The 19,687-nt window shown below is 42.0% G+C and overlaps 1 protein-coding gene across 1 annotated transcript in view; it reads right to left on the bottom strand.

Annotated features, from left to right (window-relative positions):
• The window catches only part of LOC124622754 (limbic system-associated membrane protein-like), a 719,050-nt gene that overhangs the window by 15,932 nt on the left and 683,431 nt on the right, over window positions 1–19,687 (bottom strand). The window contains exon 4 of the mRNA XM_047148543.1: window positions 15,704–15,911. Coding sequence (XP_047004499.1) covers window positions 15,704–15,911 — 208 coding nt within the window. The remainder of the gene's footprint in view (window positions 1–15,703; window positions 15,912–19,687) is intronic.

Raw genomic sequence — 19,687 nt, 5'->3', positions numbered from 1 at the left:
AAATGCTAGAAACGTAGGTTTGCCTTTCCTTAATCTTTCGTCTAAGATAAGTCGTAGGTTCAGTATTACCTCACGTGTTCCAACATTTCTACGGAATCCAAACTGATCTTCCCCCACGTCGGCTTCTACCTGTTTTTCCATTCGTCTGTAAAGAATTGTGTTAGTATTTTGCAGCCGTGACTTATTAAACTGATAGTTCGGTAATTTTCCCATCTGTCAACACCTGCTTGCTTTGGGATTGGAGTTATTATAGTCCTCTGGAAGTCTGAGGGTATTTCGCCTGTCTCATACATCTTGCTCACCAGATGGTAAAGTTTTGTCATGACTGGCTCTCCCAAGGCCGTCAGTAGTTCCAATGGAATGTTGTCTACTCCAGGGGCCTTGTTTCGACTCAGGTCTTTCAGTGCTCTGTCAAACTCTTCACGCAGTATCATATCTCCATTTTCATCTTCATCTACATCCTCTTCCATTTCCATAATATTGTCCTCAAGTACATCGCCCTTGTATAGACCCTATATATACTCCTACCACCTTTCTGCTTTCCCTTCTTTGCGTAGAACTGGGTTTCCATCTGAGCTCTTGATATTCATGCAAGTGGTTCTCCTTTCTCCTAAGGTCCCTTTAATTTTCCTGTAGGCAGTATCTATCTTACCCCTAGTGAGATAAGCCTCTACATCCTTACAATTGTCCTCTAGCCATCCCTGCTTAGCTATTTTGCGCTTCCTGTCGATCTCATTTTTGAGACGTTTCTATTTTTTTTGCCTGCTTCATTTACTGCATTTTTATATTTTCTCCTTTCATCAAATAAATTCAATATTTCTTCTGTTACCGAAGGATTTCTACTAGCCCTCGTCTTTTTACCTACTTGATCCTCTGCTGCCTTCACTACTTCATCCCTCAAAGTTACCCATTCTTCTTCTACTGTATTTGTTTCCCGTATTCCTGTCAGTTGTTCCCTTATGCTCTCCCTGAAACTTTGTACAACCCCTAGTTTAGTCAGTTTATCCAGGTCCCATCTCCTTGAATTCCCACCTTTTTGCAGTTTCTTCAGTTTTAATCTACAGTTCATAACCAATAGATTGTGATCAGAGTCCACATCTGCCCCTGGAAATGTCTTACAATTTAAAACCTGGTTCCTGAATCTCTGCCTTACCATTATATAAATTATCTGAAACCTGTCAGTATCTCCAGGCTTCTTCCATGTATGCAACCTTCTTTCATGATTCTTAAACCAAGTGTTAGCTATGATTAAGTTGTGCTCTGTGCAAAATTCTACCAGACGGCTTCCTCTTTCATTTTTTATTCCCAATCCATATTCACCTACTACGTTTCCTTCTCTCCCTTTTCGTACTGCCGAATTCCAGTCACCCATGACAAATTTTCGTCTCCCTTCACTATCTGAATAATTTCTTTTATTTCATCATACGTTTCTTGAATTTCTTCGTCATCTGCAGAGCTAGTAGGCATATAAACTTGTACTAATGTAGTAGGCGTGGGCTTCGTGTCTATCTTGGCCACAATAATGCGTTGACTATGCTGTTTGTAGTAGCTTACCCGCACTCCTATTTTTTTATTCATTATTAAACCGACTCCTGCATTTCCCGTATTTGAGTTTGTATTTATAACCCTGTATTCGCCTGACCAAAAGTCTTTTTCCTCCTGCCACCGAACTTGTCTAATTCCCGCTATATCTAACTTTAACCTATCCATTTCCATTTTTAAATTTTCTAACCTACCTTCCTGATTAAGGCATCTGACATTCCACGCTCCGATCCGTAGAACGCCAGTTTTCTTGCTCCTGATAACGACATCCTCTTGAGTAGTCCCGGCCCGGAGATCCGAATGGGGAACTATTTTACCTCCGGAATATTTTACCCAAGAGGACGCCATCATCATTTAACCACACAGTAAAGCTGCATGCCCTCGGGAAAAATGACGGTTGTAGTTTCCCCTTGCTTTCAGCCGTTAGCAGTACCAGCACAGAAAGGCCATTTTGATTAGTGTTACAAGGCCAGATCAGTCAATCATCCAGACTGTTGCCCCTGCAACTACTGAAAATGCTGCTGCCCCTCTTCAGGAACCACACGTTTGTCTGGCCTCTCAAGAGATACCCCTCCGTTGTGGTTGCACCTACGGTACGGCTATCTGTATCGCAGAGGCACGCAAGCCTCCCCACCAACGGCAAGGTCCATGGTTCATGGGGGGAGGGGGGGGGGGCGAGAGGTACACCCTATTAATTTGAAACAATAGAGGATAAGGAGTCAGATTTTGTGAGATTCCCAACCACACCTTTCAATATATTTCACATATCAACGATCTCTTCCTGAGCCCACTTGTCTTTCAGTTCCTCCTTGGGAAGACCAGATCTCTACATGGTGCATCATTTTTGATATCGTCCTAGATGTTGTGGAGCTCTAATTCTATGGTACATTCCTCAGGTCACTTAGCTTTCTAGAGGTCGGTGGCTCGTTGGGAACTAGCAGTTTCAACCAACAGTGTTCCGTTATACAATCGTTTGACACATTTGAGTTTACCTGAGATGCTCTTTTTGATGTAAAAGGGATAAACCTTCTCAAAAGTGCCCTGCAGCTGCTCCACAACCGAAAACACAGTCTGACCATTAGCATGCGTTCTGCTACTGGCCAGTGACGAGCCCTCTTATTTTATTGACTTTTAGAACCTACCGTTGGCTCGCCCTTTCCACTAGGAGGAAAGAAGATTACTTGGAGGCTTCCATTTGAGTCGCACGAACAGCTAGTGAAATAAAGGTCCAATCAGATGGAGCTCCGCGTGCCTGAGTAAGGCCTATACAACTGAAGTGCGACAGGTTCTCCAGATGTTGCCCGCTAACGATTTCCACCTCAACAGCCATCTATCTTATCTGTACGCAGCACATCTTGAGACTGATGAATCTTTTGTAGAGGTTTATTCCTTCCTCGTGATCTGGACAGTCAAGCCAAGATCCTCAGTCCCTGCGACACACAACGTTCCACCACCACCCCTCATGGTGGTCGCTGAGACATGCCCAGGGCTTAGGGTGACAGGGGACTGGTGACGCTTAGCAGACCCCAGCTCAGGAACTCCAGGCTCGCCAATCTTGTACGCAGATAACGAATTTTGGGTCCCTGAGGGCTCCACTATCGACAGTGAACAACTGTTGGTGACGAGGAGAACTCTAATTCTTCATGCGATGGCAAGGACGATGATTTTTTGCACGTAAAGACACGGATAAAAGACTTAAATTAAATAGTGCACCGTATCGATATGGTCTGCAGAAACACAATGATTAATACCAAATAAACGGTGAGTTGTGCGCTCCGCTTTTATGCGTAGAAGGCAGTTTCCTGGTGTGCAATGGATGAAAATTGGTGTGTCAGTGGTGAAATTTTAACATCTGGGCACGGTGTTTTGATGTGATGAAGCCCAACTGTGTTTTATCAGTCACTGATATGAATTGATGGCGCCACGGAGCGAAACAATGTATGTAGGAATATACTCCGTGCATGTGTAAGTGCCGCGTATTGGGATTTCTGCATCCTGTGGAACAGCAATCCAACGACATGCAGCTGACAACGACAGTTTCTGCAGTGCGCGAGTCTTATCATAACCTTGTACGACTGCGTAATGAGTCGGGAAACTTTTTCAGTGCACAATCTTCAGGTAGCAGCACCGCCTAGACCAGGACGTACGGAACGAGGTGAGGTGCAGCCAGCGCATAGATTTTCGAAAAAAATGAGAAATCACAATAGGTTTTCAGTTCAAAAAATAGCGTACTATCTGTTTTCTCTTGAAAATAAAATATTTTTCCAGTCATAACATTGTAATATGTCTGTCTACCACAACGTCGTCATTGCAACAGTACCAACATAAAAATGCTCCAATCACGCCTCATTGATCCCTCTATTTTTACTACTATTCAGTACAATAAGTCTTGTATGTTCCCCAATCACTCAATGCATTAACCACGTTTCGCAGATTCTGAATTCTGACGTAAAAAATAAATACTTTTCTGAAATGAACAGCTTTGCCTACCGCCGTTACATGGCGTGCGCGCCAATCTGGCGTAATGTGTGGTTTGTTCTGACTGGGGGACAACCGCAACCAGTGCGGCAGTCTAATGTGGCAGCTGATGTACACGTGCTCAGGGTTGCATTGGTTATAACATTAATTACACGAGCTACATGAGCTGGGCGCGTCCATGTATTTCGAGTAACTGACGAGGGAACATTCCCAAGTGTCAATAAACGATCGTGATTAAACTTGGTCGCTCTGTAGATGGGGCAAAATAATGCAATATGTATCTAATTTTTTGTACCCAATTTCACTTTGAAGGGGTAAAATACGCCCTGGCACATAATCTGTCATATTAAGTTTGGAGGGAAGACCTTTGAAACGATGGTATATATAAAAGATGATTCTCATACAAAAACTGATGCGTAATTAATGTTCTTGAAAACTGTACAATCGGATTTTAAATTTTGTAATAATGTGAAATTTTGAGAAACATCCCTCCATTACAAACTTATTTGGAAAATATGTAAAATTTTGTAACCCCATAAATTCAACAATCTTTCAAGTTACATACATCCATTTCTAATAAAGCTGGATCCGGAGTACTTTCAACGTGCTGAACTAGAAGATCATAACATTCATTACTAGTCTAGTCATTTATTTTACCTCTACTTCTTTTATGTTTTAAATTGTTATTTTGTGTTTTACACTCATATTTTGTTCTGTTTTTTACTTTACCATTTGACATATCTATATTTTGTTAACTGACAATAATAAGTGACTCATTATTACAATAGAAAATAATTACAGTAATAATGATCAGTAAGGAAATGCTTAGAACATATTACACCATGCACATAGAATGAACAAAATTTCTTCACACAATATGAAATAAAATTCAGCAGGCTTTCAAATTGTTTCGGTTGGCCCTCTCAATGTCCTGATTTGTATCAGGCATATTTCAGTACACTGATCAGCCTTGGCGAAGAGAACTCACTGGCAGTACCTGTGACGTTGATCCCTTTGGGACCATCAGATGAACAAGTTCCTTGACCTCGCGTATGATGGTCTAAATGATTTTTTGTGATTGACCACACGCCTCTTCAATGTTTTAAAGCAAACTGGAAGAGAATTCGAGAGACTCCTTTTGAAGTCCAAGATGTCCTTGCTACAGCACCGAAATCTGGTAAACGAACGACTGATCAGGTCAAAAGATACATCAAAGACGTGTTCTTTCTCATAGAGGGAGAGAAATAAGTGTTATGTTAGATTCCTGGGACCGTCAGTGTGAAAGACCCATGTAGAACATCGTTCGTGGCGACTGGGAACTTGTTCATCTGGTGATCCTGAAGTGGTCGATGGTTCATACACAGTCATCAGATTTATACGGCTTACAATGTTGGAAGAAATTTGTGATAAGGTTTACGGATCTAGTTATGTTGAATGATTATGATGTCAGTCTTCACTTGAGAAACAACATAATAAAGCTGCAGTCACTAGTGCATGATCAGTTCTCTTTTCCAAGGCTTACCAGAGTACTGAAATATGCCTGATATAAATCAAGATATTTGGAGCGCCATCCGTGACAATTTGAAATCCTGCTGAATTTTGTTTTATATTGTGTTCTCTGTTGTGTATATTATGTGAAGAAATTTCGTTCACTTTCTGTGCGTAGTGCAAAAAAAAAAAGTTATGCTTTAGGCAATTCTTCACAGATTATCAGTAATGTAATGATTTTATACTGTAATAATGAGTTTCTTATTATTTTGAGATAATGAAATACACATATGTCGAACTCTGACAGCACCTTGTGTACAGCTTATTGTACAAAAATATGTAAGACATCAGCTTCATAACACATGAATATACATAGCTCAAAAGCTTGTTTAGTTGATGATGTAATAACATTTTTCGTTTTTCAAATTTAATTAATGGTGGTGGAGTATTTTTCAAAATTTCAAATTATTACAAAATTCTCTTACACAATTTTCAACAACGTTAATTACACACCACAAACAGGTAGCACATATGTCGAACTCTGACAGCACCTTGTGTACAGCTTAATGTACAAAAATATGTAAGAAATCAGCTTTATAACACATGAATATACGTAGCTCAAAAGCTTGTTTAGTTGATGATGTAATAACATTTTTCGTTTTTCAAATTTAATTAATGGTGGTGGAGTATTTTTCAAAATTTCAAATTATTACAAAATTCTCTTACAGAATTTTCAACAACGTTAATTACACACCACAAACAAAAAATATATTATGCGAGAGTTTGTCTTCTCTAGACATCCGACAACTTTCATCAAGATCGTTTACTGACACTTGGAAATGTCCGCTTGTGTATCCATTTCTGGATGCGTCTATACTTATTACTCAACAACATCGATACCATACATGTGTGGCAACTATATTTAATACGAGATAGCTAATATAGCGATGTTTATTTAATTTCTTTATTCTGTTTTTTTTTATGTTTCATTAAAGGTATAGGGTGAGTATATGGTACAGTTTTATTCGTTTTGAGTTGCACACCAAATTTAATTTCATCCTTTCACTTCATAATTCCACACATGTAATCAATCACTCTTGACTAACACACTTAAGTTAACTCAGTGTAACGTAGTAGATCACCTCTTCATTACACGATCATCTGCTGTATTATGCCCGGTACCACTGCGGCCTGTAATTGAAGCTACTCACTTGAAACATTGAAAAATTGATTAATATCACTGAGTGGTGCTGGAGAAGTAAGGGTAAAGCGGGACCAAGTGATACTAAAAAGCACGAATACAGGAAATGCCCTCAGAAATAAGTGATATGCTGGAAGGAATTTTTTATTAGGCCATCACAATTTTCTTTTCTTTTTTCTGGCTGATGAACGCATGTTATACACAAAGGTCTTCGAAAAGCCACTAGTGATGGTGAAGGGATCACGCTCATTCCCAGTACAAAGGCGGTTTTTATTCACAAGACGAATATTTCCAGCCGGCCGGAGTGGCCGAGCGGTTCTAGGCGCTACAGTCTGGAACTGGGTGGATGTGTGTTATGTCCTTAGGTTAGTTAGATTGAAGTAGTTCTAGGGGACTGATGACCTCAGCAGTCCTATAGTGCTCAGAGCCATTTGAACCATTTGAATATTTCCAATTGTAAATAACAGATTTCAGCTATCAGACGTTCTTTCTAAATTTTGTTGGCAGATCTAGATTTCAGCTAGAAACTAGCCATTTTTCAATGCATTATTATTTTTGATCAGTGCATGTAATGCCTAATTTCTAGGCATGGCTAGTCTCTAGCTGAAATCTAGATCTGCACAATAAAATTTAAAAAGGACGACTGATAGCTGAAACATATTATTTACAAGTCAGTATAAGAGTCCCTGCGTGCAACAACCTTCTGAATGGAAGGTAACCTGACGAATTTTCCGTTTAAAGGACCTGCCCAAGAGTGTAGGCAGCATACCGATGTTACTTAGGACGGCGCACTTTTCTATTCGAGACTTTCTTCGTTGTGCAGCTATAGTAAAACTCAAAATTAGTTGAGAAAGCATCCACTTGGAATAAAAAAATGGCAGACTGCCTTTATTGTAAGTACAATGCAAGGTATTCTGCATAGCTACGAAAAATGATGCAGCTTGAAAGTATTTCCTGGGGCACGGTAACTAAGAAGGCGCATGTTGTTCCATGTTTCACAACTTTTCAATAGCGTCGCACGGCGTTCTGGGACAGCCAAGTTGACCGTAGCCTGTACGGCGGGTGGGGGTGTCCAGTTCCGTGACCTCCTTCGCACTCCTCAGTAACAGTAAGCGCGAATTTCACGTTCGTGTTTTGCTGTTTTCTGTAGTTGTCTGTGACAGCAGTAACACATTGCTACGTTGAACAAGTAAACATCTGAGTCAGTCGTGGGATACGAATACACTTGTTAGCGTACACAGAGTACATAGTGATGCTACGTAGTTCGATATACACTCCTGGAAATTGAAATAAGAACACCGTGAATTCATTGTCCCAGGAAGGGGAAACTTTATTGACACATTCCTGGGGTCAGATACATCACATGATCACACTGACAGAACCACAGGCACATAGACACAGGCAACAGAGTATGCACAATGTCGCCACTAGTACAGTGTATATCCACCTTTCGCAGCAATGCAGGCTGCTATTCTCGCATGGAGACGATCGTAGAGATGCTGGATGTAGTCCTGTGGAACGGCTTGCCATGCCATTTCCACCTGGCGCCTCAGTTGGACCAGCGTTCGTGCTGGACGTGCAGACCGCGTGAGACGACGCTTCATCCAGTCCCAAACATGCTCAATGGGGGACAGATCCGGAGACCTTGCTGGCCAGGGTAGTTGACTTACACCTTCTAGAGCACGTTGGGTGGCACGGGATACATGCGGACGTGCATTGTCCTGTTGGAACAGCAAGTTCCCTTGGCGGTCTAGGAATGGTAGAACGATGGGTTCGATGACGGTTTGGATGTACCGTGCACTATTCAGTGTCCCCTCGACGATCACCAGTGGTGTACGGCCAGTGTAGGAGATCGCTCCCCACACCATGATGCCGGGTGTTGGCCCTGTGTGCCTCGGTCGTATGCAGTCCTGATTGTGGCGCTCACCTGCACGGCGCCAAACACGCATACGACCATCATTGGCACCAAGGCAGAAGCGACTCTCATCGCTGATGACGACACGTCTCCATTCGTCCCTCCATTCACGCCTGTCGCGACACCACTGGAGGCGGGCTGCACGATGTTGGGGCGTGAGCGGAAGACGGCCTAACGGTGTGCGGGACCGTAGCCCAGCTTCATGGAGACGGTTGCGAATGGTCCTCGCCGATACCCCAGGAGCAACAGTGTCCCTAATTTGCTGGGAAGTGGCGGTGCGGTCCCCTACGGCACTGCGTAGGATCCTACGGTCTTGGCGTGCATCCGTGCGTCGCTGCGGTCCGGTCCCAGGTCGACGGGCACGTGCACCTTCCGCCGACCACTGGCGACAACATCGATGTACTGTGGAGACCTCACGCCCCACGTGTTGAGCAATTCGGCGGTACGTCCACCCGGCCTCCCGCATGCCCACTATACACCCTCGCTCAAAGTCCGTCAACTGCACATACGGTTCACGTCCACGCTGTAGCGGCATGCTACCAGTGTTAAAGACTGCGATGGAGCTCCGTATGCCACGGCAAACTGCCCGACACTGACGGCGGCGGTGCACAAATGCTGCGCAGCTAGCGCCATTCGACGGCCAACACCGCGGTTCCTGGTGTGTCCGCTGTGCCGTGCGTGTGATCATTGCTTGTACAGCCCTCTCGCAGTGTCCGGAGCAAGTATGGTGGGTCTGACACACCGGTGTCAATGTGTTCTTTTTTCCATTTCCAGGAGTGTATATGTACACGAATTACCATTATTGGAGAAAAGACAAAACCACTTGCCTATGCAGATGAAAGGATGACTAAATACCAGTCAAAAACTCTTAATGAAATTGAGAGTGGGTTAATCGAGGACTTCGTTACACTCAAAACGTTAACAACTAAGACCGAATCATAGCAAAACCCAGGTGTGCCTCTTTAATAACAGGGAGGCAATAAAATCACCTGTAATGGTAAGCGTCTGGAAAACTGTCGGCACCTAACTTAACTGTGCATCACATTCGATAGAAACTTCATATATGAGAAACATATGTGAATCTTAGCACGGATTGGCATACAGAACACAGTAACATCCGGAAAGATAGTGTGTGTGTGTGTGTGTGTGTGTGTGTGTGTGTGTGTGTGTGTGTGTGTGTGTGTATGTGTACGGGTGGTTGGCTGCAATGGACCGGGGGGATATAGGTAAACGCGACCGTACTACTACGGTCGAGAGCCCTCGCCACCACTTTCCCGGTCCACGAGTATTGGTGCCCGCTTTGGGACAGATTAAGCACGTCAGGAAATTTGACAATGTCTTTAATAATACCCTCAGAAATATAAGTAACCGCCAGAAACCGGTTACAGTGTTTTTTAATTCTTTATCGTATATTGCTCCACCGCATGTCAGAAAACCGATCGTGAGCTCAAAAGAACGGAACAAACAGGTAATTGACGCCCGCCTGACAACTATCAACCTGTTTCCAAACGACTTATATCCAGCTGATGTTTCATAAATTGAGTGGAGCCACCTGAGATGTCCATAAAATCTCTCTGGCAATAAGAATATCCAAACACCCTTAACAAAGTTCAAGTTTCAATGTCGGGTTCTCATATGGACTGGCGAACTGGAGAATTTTGAACCGACGTCATGCACGCATGGGTGGGTCAAACAACACATGAGAAGATGGGATTACGCACATGCTGATAAGTGTGAGTGTTGCGCGATTCAGACCATGGAGCACGTACTGCAGTGTCCGTTAATGAACGCGCCCAGAATACGCTTTAAGGAAGAGCTTTCCAAATACAGTGGGACTGCTCTAATATATACCGAGTTCTCTATGAGTGAATTATGATACCTTTTCAGCATTTGTACACATCTAATGTATTTTTAAACTTGATTATTTCCTCTGCATGACATATGTTTCACATTCACATAGAAAAATTTTTTTACATTATATATATTTTATACAGGGCCATTATAATGATTCATTCGTTTTCAATGTCCTATGTTGTCCAAATTACTGTAATCTGAGCAATGAATAGAACTGAAAACTCACCGAGTTTACATTATGCCCAAGAATTGTCGTTACAAGTGCAGAGGCTTGACAATATGGTGACCAGTCAAGAAAAGAGTTTTTGTGTCTCCAAACTGATATTTAGCGACGAAGCAATCTCCATTAATCTGGAAAGGTGAATCGCCACAATGAGAGAGTGAGAGGCACTGAAAATCGTCCTGAAAGTGTTGCATATGAACGAGATTCGCCGAAGATTAAGGTTTTCTGCGCCATGTCGCAGTCGGAGCTGTACGGGTCGCCTGTGAGAAGACTGTGACTGGCGTCTATTATCTCGATATGCTGTTGTTGTGGCTGTTCCCACGACTGACAGCTGATTCCGGGAATTTCATCTTTCAACAAGACAGGGAAAACCCTCAGTGGAGCACCGATGTTCTTCGCTACACAAACGCCGAACTTCCGCATCGCCGGATAAGGTGTAGTGGAGGACATAATGTGGCCCTTGGCTCCCCACGTCGCCGTACCTAACGCCTTGTGACTTTTTCCTTTCACTGTTCAATAACAACCATGTTTACGTGCGCCCACTGCCAAGAACACTGGAACAGCTCACAGGGTGCGTCGGTGTTGCTGTAACGACCACTGACAGGTGTTGCTGTCTAAGATATGGAAAGAACTTGACTACCCAAATGGCTCTGAGCACTATGGGACTTAACATCTATGATCATCAGTCCCCTAGAACTTAGAACCACTTAAACCTAACTAACCTAAGGACAGCACACAACTTGACTACCGCTTGGACGTGTTTCGTATGAACAGAGGGGTCCTCAGAGAAGATTTGTAGAATGAAAATTGGAAAGTTGATGAGTTTACGGCTCTATTCATGCCTCAATCGTAGTTGTATGTGTGATGCTTTGGAAAACCTAGACCTTTGAAAACGAATAAATAGTTTGTGGTAACCTTATATTACCTTCCGTATATGAGAGGTATGTTATAAAATAATATATATACATACACTTTTAACGTTATATTTTTTTATATTTTTTGTTATGTTTTAAGATGTAGAGTATACTCGATTACGTACAGACTGAGTACATCAGTATGTCCAACACGAACATATGTAAATGGGTCATTATGTCAGGCTTCTAACCAAAAGCAAAGTGAATTAGCGCATTTTTATGAAAATTTTATTCCTCTTCTCTAAATATATATTTAGTTCTAAACTAAAGGCAACTGAAAGCTGACTGCAAGTTTCAACTGTGAGCAGCATATAATCTGGACTGCGGATCTCTAACATTCACAGGCACTGTGTGGACGTGTGGGCTGTCAGTGCAGAGACGTGTTTGGACTACGTGTACTGTGTAGATGATACACAGCTCATATTAAGTACAGTTTTCAACAGAGTAACTTGATCGCCACAAAATAACATATTATTTAGTGTTATTCTATATCTGTCTAACAAACTGGGTCAGATATTTGTTTCCTTCAATAGTTTTGGTGACAAAAGCTTTTCCGTAATTTACGAGGGCATTATGTGTTACTACGTTAAATTCAACAGCTATCTAAGGTTTTTATTTCAAATAATTTCAATAGGCAATTACTTGGCTCACTGATGGGGTCCTCTCGCTGTATAGATTCGGTAGAGAATTTCATTGATCATTGTGCAAAACTTTCCTAAGTTAGGAAACTCTTATTGCAAATACTAAGCACTAGATGAGTTTTATTAACTATGCACCGTATGTGTAGGATGGGAATAGCAGACAGCTTAGCATATACTCTAATCACATGAACACTCGTCACCATAACATACAGTCCAAGGAGGTTAATAACGCGTTTGTGAACTTTCTACATCTCAGCACTGATGTTAATACGTGTACATGTTGATTTCAAGTCGTCCAGAAAAGCCACAATAACAGAAACAAGAACGCTTTATTCTCAACACCAATCAGCATAAAAACAGGTAGGCTTTCCCTCCATGATCTCACAACTGTTCCTAAATCTAAAGATTTTCAGAGGTAGAATTCACAAAACTGATTGCCTCTAGTAAAGGATTTGTATCTGCAATGATTAACATCGAACTGCGAAAGAAACAAAGCTTAAGGTCATACCCCCATATGCCCTCCCAGTTTAATTTTTTTTTCATAGACAGTGTTGCTATATGCCGCACTTAGCGAGTGTCTCAAAGCAAGAGCCACAACAAACAGAAACCTTGAAACTTTAAAATATCTTATTAGGCTTGCAAAGCTTCAATAGGACGTTTTTAATAGTAAAGTCGATAAACGAAACCTACACTGCGATGGTCTACATAAATTACATGACGTAAATGTCGGTCAGTCAAGTAATGTTATTCTCCAGTTGCTAAGCATTTACGGAGTAAAGTTATCGGCTATCGGCTGACGTTCGACGTCCTCCTCTTGCCATACAAAAGGCGAAAGATAAGCCTGTTGTAAGTCCTTAAGTTTAACAGAAACGTTAAGCATATAGTCGCCACTTAATAGTCGCCACTGAATTATTAACTATCGGCTTTGTCCTTCCACTTTCCTAAATTTGAAGTAATCATCTCAATAATTTCTCCACCCTATCTATGCTATTGTGCTTACTCATTTTGTTTCAGCTTTACTTTTCTTTGTTATTCAAAGGTTTCTAAATTGATACATTGTCTGCTATTTCACCACATCTTCTCTGGAGTTATGTAACTCTGTAGATTTAGTTATTTGTATATTATGTTATATTATTTATGAACTGTAACAGTTTTATTATTATCCACTGCTTATTATCAATTGTTCTGCTGTGTCTCAAGTGCACTATAGAGGATGCTTAATCTGTGAGCGTTGCAAAATAACATTGCAGTGTACTACATTTTTCTAAATTGTCTGACATTGTAGTTAACCTTTTCTCTTGTAAGCCTAACAGGGGAATTAGAGGCTGACGAACATCTAGAGTCTGAGTTTGCATTGATAAATGGAAAATAAGAGATATCGTAAAGCAATTGAGAGATCTGGTGCTAGAGGAAGCTATTTTACATGTCAATTTGGGAAGAGATTTTTCTCCAGAAAGATATCGTAAAGCAGGGCTTCCCAACCTGTCGTCCGTGGACCCCTTAGGGGTACGCCGGCTTTTTCTAGGGGGTCCGCGGCCACCTTTCACCAAATCGTGTAAAATAATGAGTAAAATTATTGAATAAACATGTGAGAATCTAATTCATCACTGTTTTTTTTTTTCGTGTAAAAAACAAGTATACTTTTACTTCAAGTCGTATCCCCAAGCAGCCTTTGCGGTTCCTAAGTGAGAACGTATACGCAGTTTAGTGCAAGAGAATGCGGATCCTCTGATCGACTGTTTAGCAACAATACGGGGGTCGTTTGTGCCCCGGCTCACGCCGCTAGATGCACTGAAACCTTTTACGCATGCGCGGAGCGAGCTTTGTCGACCAATCACAGCGCTCGCTGGCACGTTGCGGCCCCAGGCATCATTAAATGTTAGTCTTGCTTTGTCAGTGCACTACCTATTTCATGAGTCGATTTTTGACCAGTTTGTTACTTCTAATATGAATCGGTGGCTGAAGTCAGGATCAGTGAAGAAGGGTGCAGTTTCTCTAACGCCTTCACAACAAGGGAAGTTTCCAAGTGAAATAAATGAGTTGATTGCTCTTGGAGGAAGACAGCTCCATCGTGTGAAATTTCAATTACCAAGTAATTTTAATCAGGCTATAGTGTGTTGAACAAAGGGAGTAAATCCACTAGTAAGTGTCTGGATACAGTAGGAATTCAAATTGGGTCGTTAATTTCAAGTTGCAAGTTGTTTTCATTCATCTCTAAACCAAAGACTATTGATACTTCGGGGGGGGGGGGGGGAGTGGAGGAGGGGGGGGGGGGGGTCATTGGGACATGCTACTTCCATTAAGAAGCTTTCAGTTCCCATGGGTTTCGCTTTGAAATTTAAAGTTACTGTGCTCTTGACTGACTAGGCGTCCGCCATGGATTTTCGACTGAAGAAGGGGTCCGCCAGCAGAAAAGGTTGGGAATCCCTGTCGTAAAGCAATTGAAAGGTCTGGTGCTAGAGGGAGTTATTTTACATGTCACTTAATTTGGGAAAAGATTGTTCTCTAGAAATTGTTTATGTCAAAACAAATGTTGTATTGATGCTCAAGTTTTTAAATACAATACGATCTCGACATTATTGAATAATGGAAAAGTTATAATTAGTTTCCAAACATTTTTAACGGAAATTTAATTTTTAAGAGAGTAAGACAGCATGAAAATCAATGATTTCAGAGCATAATCATCAAAATATTTTGAAGAGGTTACAAAATTCAACTAAGAAGGCCAACATTAAATTTCTTCAGTATTTTAGTTGGGCACTGTGCCGTTTTTTCGTTAAACCATCACAGAATGAACAGTTAACTGGTAGAATGAAAGTTTTCATCGACTGCAGCTCTTGTAGTTAATGTGCTTGTCGCTTCCATCAGGAATTTAATTCAGGTACTCCAATCACCAGAGTAGTAATTCAAGACACAGTTGGAGAACTTTTCAGATTTAGAAATCATGGCACTTTCGTTCATTTCTTCAGCTCTAAAGTGTAATTCTTGTGCAATAACGCCCGGTTCATTTCTTCTCAACAATCTAGAATTTACTTCTAGTTGGTATTAACATTGTGATCTACACCTTGTTTGTAACGTTTGAATATTCTAATTTTCACCAATGCGATTTTTTACTATTTAAGGCTATATTAATTTGCTATTGTGACACTTTAAAATTATGCTTATATCAAGAAAGTCTATTACGTGCGTTTTACTACCTTAAAACCATTTTGTCGGCAGCAGTGACATTAACGAGTCATTCACCTTTAGATGTTAGGTGGCACTGAGATCTTCGGGCAAATGCCAGTAGGTGGCAAGAGGCGTATACCACTTCAGGGGAATTTTAACACGTGCTAACTGGTGGTACGAGGTGTCCTAACAGTGTGCAAGTTCGCTTTATTCGTGAGTGTAGAGCAGCTCCCTCTGGCACTAGACCTAGGCGGAAGTTGGGCGTCGGAGCTGACTCACCTACGACCTGCAGGTAGCCGACCTGGCTGATCATGGGGTTGGTGTTGACCTGGCACATGTAGTAGCCGCGGTCCTCCTGCTGCACGGCCGACACGTGCAGCAGCCACGTCTTCTGGTTGTCGTGCGACACGCTGAAGCGCGGCACGCGCGCGATCACGTGCTTGTGGATCGTCACGATCATCTGCCGGTCGATGTGGATCCACGCCACCTGCGGACAGCCAAATGACGACACGCTGTGCGACTGACCTCTCAGCTCAGCCGAGCTCGCGTGAAGCTCCAGTGACGTAGCTACATGTGCAAAGTGGTTTGCCAAAGTACTACATTACTTTAGTCATAATGCCGTGCTCACGCCACGAGATGTCCGCTGTCAGAAGGGTGAGGGTCGCGGGCAGACGAGCAAAACGAGCAGGTAAGTGCCAGCGGCAAGTACCAGCCGTCTCACTCTAGCGTGGTCAAGTGCGCCGATGTCAGCAGTTCCGGCTACACCGCCCAAAAGCTGCTGCGACCTCTCCCGGTACGGCGACAGTACACGACATGTTTCGAATTTCCCCGACGAACTGTGCGATATTCGTCACGTGTATTTGTTGATTGTTTAGGAAGACAGAAACCCTCGGTCTTCACTGGTTCACCATAAAGTATTTCTGGCCCTTTTCGCACAAACTACCTTTTTTATTATATTTTCTTTTTTTTACAATCGTATTGACCAACTAGGATCACTTTAGTTCTTCCTTTGTTGTTGTTTCCTATTTTTCCAGTATTCTCTCATTTTCTCCCCATCAAGTCTCTTCCTTTCTTCTGTCCATGTTGTTCCCGATTTTTTATTTCTTCTGGTTTGAAAGCCTTCCAAATTTAGTATTTTGTTTTTAAAACGGTTTCCTTCTGCTATGTCTGATTCTTTGATGTTGTTTCTTTCGAGATCTTTTCTTACTTCTATAATCCATGCTATTGTCGATTTCTTCTTCCAGAAATATAGGAGTATTTGTTTTGTTTGTCTATTTCCATCCATTCGGTAGAGATCTTCGTTTGGCCATTACCTCAGATATTTTTTCTATATTTTTGTAGATCTTCTCATTACTTCTTATTTTCCAACCATCTGCAGTTTTCATTGCGCCCATTTTTTTTCTAATAATCCTCCTTTCCAGTACCTTTAGTTCGTCCATCTTATATTTCATCGTTAAGCATTCGGATCCATATAAACATTCTGGTCGCACCACTGTGGTGTAGTGTTTTAGTTTTGTTTTTCTAGATATACATTTCTTGTTGTAAATATTTTTGGTCGAACCATAAGCTCTTTCCATTTTGTTAATTCTTACATCTACTACAGATTCTTCTAGTCCATTTTGTTGTATAGTTTCTCCAAGATATTTAAATTTTACCTATTTGTGTTTCTATGTATTTTGGTGCATTTTTTATATTTGTCATGAATTTTGTTTTTTGAGCTGAAATTTTGAGACCAGTTCTGTTTGCTAAGTTTTGCAGAATGTTTATTTGAGTAACTGCTTCTGTAAGTTTTACTCAAAGTATTGCGAAATCATCCGCAAAAGCCATTTGTTTTCCTTCCCGGAGTTATTGGTTCAATTTTGTGATTTTTTAGCTCCGAATTCCAGATTCTTACAATTTTTTCTAAAATACATTTTCTAGAACACATTTTCTTTTATTTATTTTGTTTTTCAGGTAGAGCCTATTTCACCACAAACACTTATTTCAAATAATGGTTCTAACTGGACATTGGTCTGACTGTCATTAATTGTGGCCGTGCAGTTGCAAGCGCTTCAGTCCGGAACCGCGCTGCTGCTACGGTCGCAGCATCGAATTCTGCCTCGGGCACGGATGTGTGTGATGTCCTTAGGTTAGTTACGTTCAAATAGTTCTAAGTCTAGGGGACTGATGACCTCACATGTTAAGTCCCATAGTGCTTAGAGCCATTTGAACCATTTGAGGGTGCAAAACTCGTGAAGATAGACATAAACTATCCCGAGAAAGTCTGTTAACAAAGTTTCAAGAAATGGCTTTAAATGAGATTTAGGTATATAGTACAATACCATACACATCGCTCACGAAGGGATCGTGAGAATAAGGTTAGAATAATTAGTGCAAGCACAGAGGCGTTCAAACAATCATTCTTCCTGTGCTCCATACGTGAGTGGAACAGGCTGGATATGCATGGAACAGGAAGAAACCTAATAACTGGTACAGTGGAACGTATCCTCCACCATGCACCTCACGATGGTTTGAAGTGTAGAGATGTAGATGTATATGTAGAATGACTTCACGTGCCGCTCCAGTGAAAAAGGAAAAGGAGTAATATTTCTACAGAACCCTTCGCAGTGGCGTCTATCTACTGGTCGAGGAAACTGTCCTGAAAAACATTTTATGTCCTTGAGATAGATAGCCCAATTTTGATCGTCCGCCTCCGGAGTGGGTGTGAAAACTAAACTCCGTCCGAACAGGCCTCGGAAGGCCCAACGGTAGTGATCAACCGCCGCTCCATCCCCGGCCTATTGGTGTCACTGGATGCGGATATGGAAGGGCATTTGGTCACCACACCGGTCTCCCCGCCGTTGTCAGTTGTCGTAACCGGAGCCGCTACTTTTCAATCAAGTAGCTCCTCAATTTGCCTCACAAGGGCTGAGTCCACTCCGCTAGCCAACAGTGCTCGGCAGACTGGATGGTCACCTATTCAAGTGCTAGCCCAGCCCGACAGCGCTTAACTTCAGTGATACGACGGGAACTGCCGCAAGGCCGTTGACCCGGTGCGAGTCAGAGTTGTTTTTCCTCACAGTTCGGTGCCATCTTTGATACGCTGAATACTGCTGTCGTGGGCTCATGTCCAATACTAACTTATTACTAAAGGTGTTAATAAACTCTCTCACCTTCCTTCTCTGATTAGTTCTTTGTTTTACGTAACTGCTGTATTGCGGATATACCTTACCCCGTGCACATCACGCAAAACGCAAAAGCCATTGTACCAAAAAGTACAAAACACGTACCTCACCTGCAAGTAGGCAAGAAACTCCAGACTGCTGGTACAAGCGATAAATTACATTCATTCTCCTTACGTGTGAAACCAACAAAGCAGCACCTCCCTGATACCCGTTCCTTCCCCAACCTGCCACCTCCATTCGCCTGCCCCACGTTACTACACATCCCGTGTATTGACGACGAAATTTTTCCGCAAGGTACATGTTTGGACAAAGGTATTCTGGTCTCAAATGTGTTTTAAGGAAGTAACTGGATGCAGAAATTTTTGGCATGTGGCGTGAAGGTCACAATGCTTCAAAATGAACTTTGTACGGAGCTCGTTTGGTGAGCCGAATCGAGCGATAAACTTAAACCTCGAAATTCAGAGAAACAAAAATAATCATACTCTCGATCAAGGTGAGAGGCACTTTTCGTTAACATGTTAAACTCTATTGCAGCAAGTCGTTTGATTAATTTCTCATGATTTATGTTCTTCATGAGTTTACGATGATTATAACTTCTGCTACTGTATTGGAGACAAACAAATATCAGAAATTCTATGTCGCGAGCAAATATAGTACAGATGAAGTAACATGATTTGTATTACACATGAGACACCTCCTAAAGTCGTGTCAAACTTCCTTACGCTCGGCGTCGTGCAGCAACTCGACGTGGGGTAGTCTCAACAAGTCGTTGAAAGTCCCCCGCAGAAATATTAAGCAATCCTTCCTCTACATCCTTCCATAATTGCGAAAGTGCGGCAGGTACAGGATATTGTGCACGAGTGGACGTCTTGATTATGTCTCATAAGTGTTCGATGGGGTTCATTTCGGGTGATATAGGTGGCAAAAGTCATTCGTTCGAATTGTCCAGAATGTTCTTCAAACCAACCGCGAATAGCTGTGGCCCTGTGACATGGCACATTGTCTTCAATAAAAATTCCATCATTGTTTGGAAATGGTGTCCATGTATTCGAACATAATCAGAACTCAGTCCATTCCCAGCCCACACCATTATGGGGAC

This window comes from Schistocerca americana, chromosome 7 (assembly GCF_021461395.2).
Source record: "Schistocerca americana isolate TAMUIC-IGC-003095 chromosome 7, iqSchAmer2.1, whole genome shotgun sequence".
NCBI classification, from domain to species: Eukaryota; Metazoa; Arthropoda; class Insecta; order Orthoptera; family Acrididae; genus Schistocerca; species Schistocerca americana.
The sequence above is the reverse complement of the archived record's forward strand: the minus strand, read 5'-3'. Positions and strand labels throughout refer to the sequence as shown.